The following is a 3,758-nucleotide window of genomic DNA, read 5'->3' on the forward strand; positions in this document are numbered from 1 at the left end:
TTCTACCATGCACAAAGAAGAGAATATATAATTTTTTATTTTCTCAACTCTCAAGCATCTGATGTCAAAATGGTGGGGCTTCTTGTCCTGTATTATTCTTATTCACTTAAGGTATCTGACCATGAGATATTTTTTTGCCCAGTGTATTCAAACTTCGAATCTGAGTTAAAAGATCAAATCATGAATTGTCACACCCAGGTGCTTCAAAGAATAGTTGCATTGTTTTTTTTTTTAGAATGCTCTTTTACGATAATCTCGAGTTCCGCATACCTAAATTAATTCATCGAAAATCTAAGCTTCGTTTAAGAATTTGTATTAATTAATAAATTATTACACGTATAAATATAAAATTAAATCTAAATCTTAATATTTTATTTAATTATATACGAATGAATTGACCATTTCACTAGCCTAATTGTTAAGAGAAATGTTATTTTGCTAAGAAAGGCATTATCTTAATGGGCTAGGCCCGTCACTTATGGCCCATAGGATAAGACAAAAAATAAAAAAGAAAATAGTTGCAATGGCCAAATTATACAACGCTGTGTGAACACTGAAAAAAACACAGATGAGAACTCAGAAGCTATAGTTTAAAAAAAAAAAATGGATTTCTCGGAGAAGGACCTTTTCGGCGAAGATTCCGACAACGAACAAGATGGGACCCGCTCAACGTCGCCGTCGTCGTCCTCCTCTTCTTCCGCTTCATCCTCATCCTCGTCCTCTGCCTCTACCTCCAACGGCACTGAAGGTGAAGGCGGCGGCGGCGCCAACTCGACCTCCTCCGGCAGCGGAACGGCAAGCAGCGGCGCCGCCGCTGGAGATGACGATGACGAAAACGGCGATGAGGTGGAGCAAAGTAACAAGGCTTCTTACGCTAATTATAACGATCATGATGATGAGTATGAAGATAAAGATCTGTTTGGCTCTGACAATGAAGATTATTGTAAAACCCTTGTCAAAAGCCCTTACCCTATTCCCGGTATAATTCTCTCTGTTTTCGTTATTTATTTATTTTTATTTTACTTACTTTTAAAGTTTATGTTGCTCAATTGTTCTTCATGTGTTGCTTAACTATTGCTACTATCTTATTATATCCCTTTTGATGGGAGAAAAAGAAAATGAGCATATAAATTATAATTCCAAGTGAGAAATATAGTTTTGACGATTCAGAAATGTTTTGTGTTGGGACTTGGGAGTGTAACTTCATTTGCTTCAACTCGAAGGCACTTTAGGGTTCTCATCCTAACAATTACAGCATCTGAAAAATTGTTAAAGTGGATTACAGAACTTGGCATTGTTGAATTGTTTCCTTAATTTGTTTTAATGTGAAGTGGGGGTAATCTAAAGAAAATAATCTAGCTAGAATTCTAGTGAGGGATTAGCTGATATTTGGGTGCAACAATTGGGAAAAGAAGAAAGTTCTTGTTCATGATTATGGATTATTTCTAGCAACTAATCCCCCCCTAAGGAAAGGTGGAGATTTAGCTTTTATAGTGCAAGCTAAGACCTTTTCCTTTTCCTTTTCTCACCCCTTCCCCTTTCCTTTAGCTCCACCAGAGAACATAGAATGACTGAATGAGGGGGAAAGATAGCACAATTTACCACTTATAAGAGAAAAAGAAAGAAAAACCACAAAAATATAGTTATTTACCACTACATATATAAGTCCTTGGGAGTGCACATAAGACTAAACTTCTTGAGTAACATCAATATTGCCTTGAGGATTTCATATAAACAGTTGATATGAAAATTCTGTAAATTATCTTAAAATTGTAAAAAGTTAAGCCAGCTATTAATTCCTTGTTTTTGTACTGATCTTGCTTTGTTTGGTTTCCTCTGGCAGTGTTGCCTGCCATTCGCAACACGAACAATCAGGGTAGAGGGGGTTTTGGTGGCCGCGGTCGTGGTCGCTGGCAGCCGGGACATCAGAATGATAGAGGCGCCGGCCTTCTTCCTCGTCCTGGACCATATCCCCAGAGGCAAAATTTTGGGTATGGAAACAGGTTTTCCAATGGTCGCCACGATGAACGGTTTGTCTCTGAAATGAAGCTGTCTAAGAGCGAAGAAACTCTGTCAAGAAAGTGCATTGCTTTTCAGGAGGTAGAGAAATGCCAACGTTTTCCTATATTTCACCGCAGTTGCATTGAACAATTTACTGGTTGATTTGGTTAGTGATCGAACATATCATTATGGAGATAATTTTTTTAAGCTCAATTTTAGATTTTCTCACAATGTTGAAAGTGGTTAGGAAAGAAAAGAAAAATGAAGTTTGTTTGGTAAAACTGTAAAAGACAGCAAGATCATAATACAGTTTTGAGTCTTGATCAGGTTCGATTTAATACTGAAGTCAATATCTTGTTTCTTTATCTCTTACGACATTAGTTTGGTATAATTGTATGAATTTCCCGTTCTTGATGTACATTTCTGAATATTTTTTTCCTTATTTTTTTATAGCCTTGTGAAATTGCCTGTTATAGTCGTGTAGAAGGTGGACAAGTATTTTTCGATGATCGTAGTGTGGTGAGCCATCTGTTGCTCTTCTGCTTGATTTTTTCCATTTGACTGAATGTGCAATAGGTTGTGATGATATTATGCTAATGAGTACTTTCTTTTACTGTTTATTTAGAGGCTTTTTAAGCGTCTTATCTCTGAAGATGTTGGGGCTGATTTGAATGAAGGTTATGATACATTCATTCCCAAACAAGGTGCGTGATTTATCCGAAAATTTAACCTATGGTTTGTGATTTTGAAAGTAATAATTTCGAATGCTACTCTGAAGATTTGTTCCTGAAAAGTATGTATGCTTCTGTTTATGTTAGTTATCCTTTTTCTTTTGCTTTTATTCCTTAAGCAGACTTAGGGTCAGAAGGCTTTGGTGACCTTCTTGCTTGCATTAGAGACAAAGGTATCCAACTTCAAAACAACATTCATTTTGTGGTATGTTGTATGTTTTCTTGTAATCTTTTTGTTTATAGCCAAATTAATTGCTGAATTCAGAAGGTTATCTGTTAATCTTCATGTTCATTTTCATTCTTTGCAGACATTCCGCAACAATCTTAACAAGGTACTTATTCATTTTGAATTATTTTGCTTCTAGTCAGAGTACTGCTATACCATTATTTGGAAATTGGTGAGCTAACTGGTAATAACCTTGTGAGTTTTCAACGTTAACTGAGTACTTGACGATCTAATGAGCTAGCTAATGTCTTTGCAGATTATGGCTACAGCATATATCCGACATGAGCCTTGGGAAATGGGGGTGCACAAAAGGAATGGTGTTGTCTATCTTGATGTACATAAACTACCAGAAAGACCACAAAGTGATTTAGATCGCAGGAGGTACAGGGCTTACATATTTATATTTTACTAAGCTTGGCCGTGTAAATTTTAATTTGAATTGCAATGGAGAAAGACTAAGGCCCATATACAACAAAGACATGATTATTTAGCTCAGGGGAAATGGAAAGGATCTTGGTCAAGGGAAGCATTGATCTCGAAATGACTGTAATGGCATGCATTCATAGCCCACTATTATTTTCTGTCTACTTGATCTGATTAGAAAGATCTAATTACTTTGAATTTTTCATTGCACAAGCGTTAAGTTTTATATGTTTTGGCAATTAGATGTTATTGGGGATATTGTTTTGAGAGCCTTGCCACTGAAGATCCTACAAGAGATGATGGAGAGGGGATACATCATGTCAATGCCAATGTTGAATTTTGTACTGTGATTAAGACAAAATTAGGGGCCCACCGGA

At 36.4% G+C, this 3,758-nt stretch overlaps 1 protein-coding gene across 1 annotated transcript in view; it reads left to right on the forward strand.

Moving 5' to 3' along the window:
- The window catches only part of LOC107642612 (decapping nuclease DXO homolog, chloroplastic), a gene marked incomplete in the record, with an annotated part of 5,337 nt that continues 2,114 nt past the window's right edge, over positions 536 to 3,758 (forward strand). The window contains 8 exon segments of the mRNA XM_016346017.2: positions 536 to 979; positions 1,844 to 2,100; positions 2,455 to 2,520; positions 2,627 to 2,705; positions 2,855 to 2,937; positions 3,041 to 3,064; positions 3,215 to 3,339; positions 3,625 to 3,758. Of these exon segments, the coding sequence (XP_016201503.1) occupies positions 604 to 979; positions 1,844 to 2,100; positions 2,455 to 2,520; positions 2,627 to 2,705; positions 2,855 to 2,937; positions 3,041 to 3,064; positions 3,215 to 3,339; positions 3,625 to 3,758 (1,144 nt within the window).

Source organism: Arachis ipaensis, chromosome B05, assembly GCF_000816755.2.
Source record: "Arachis ipaensis cultivar K30076 chromosome B05, Araip1.1, whole genome shotgun sequence".
NCBI classification, from domain to species: Eukaryota; Viridiplantae; Streptophyta; class Magnoliopsida; order Fabales; family Fabaceae; genus Arachis; species Arachis ipaensis.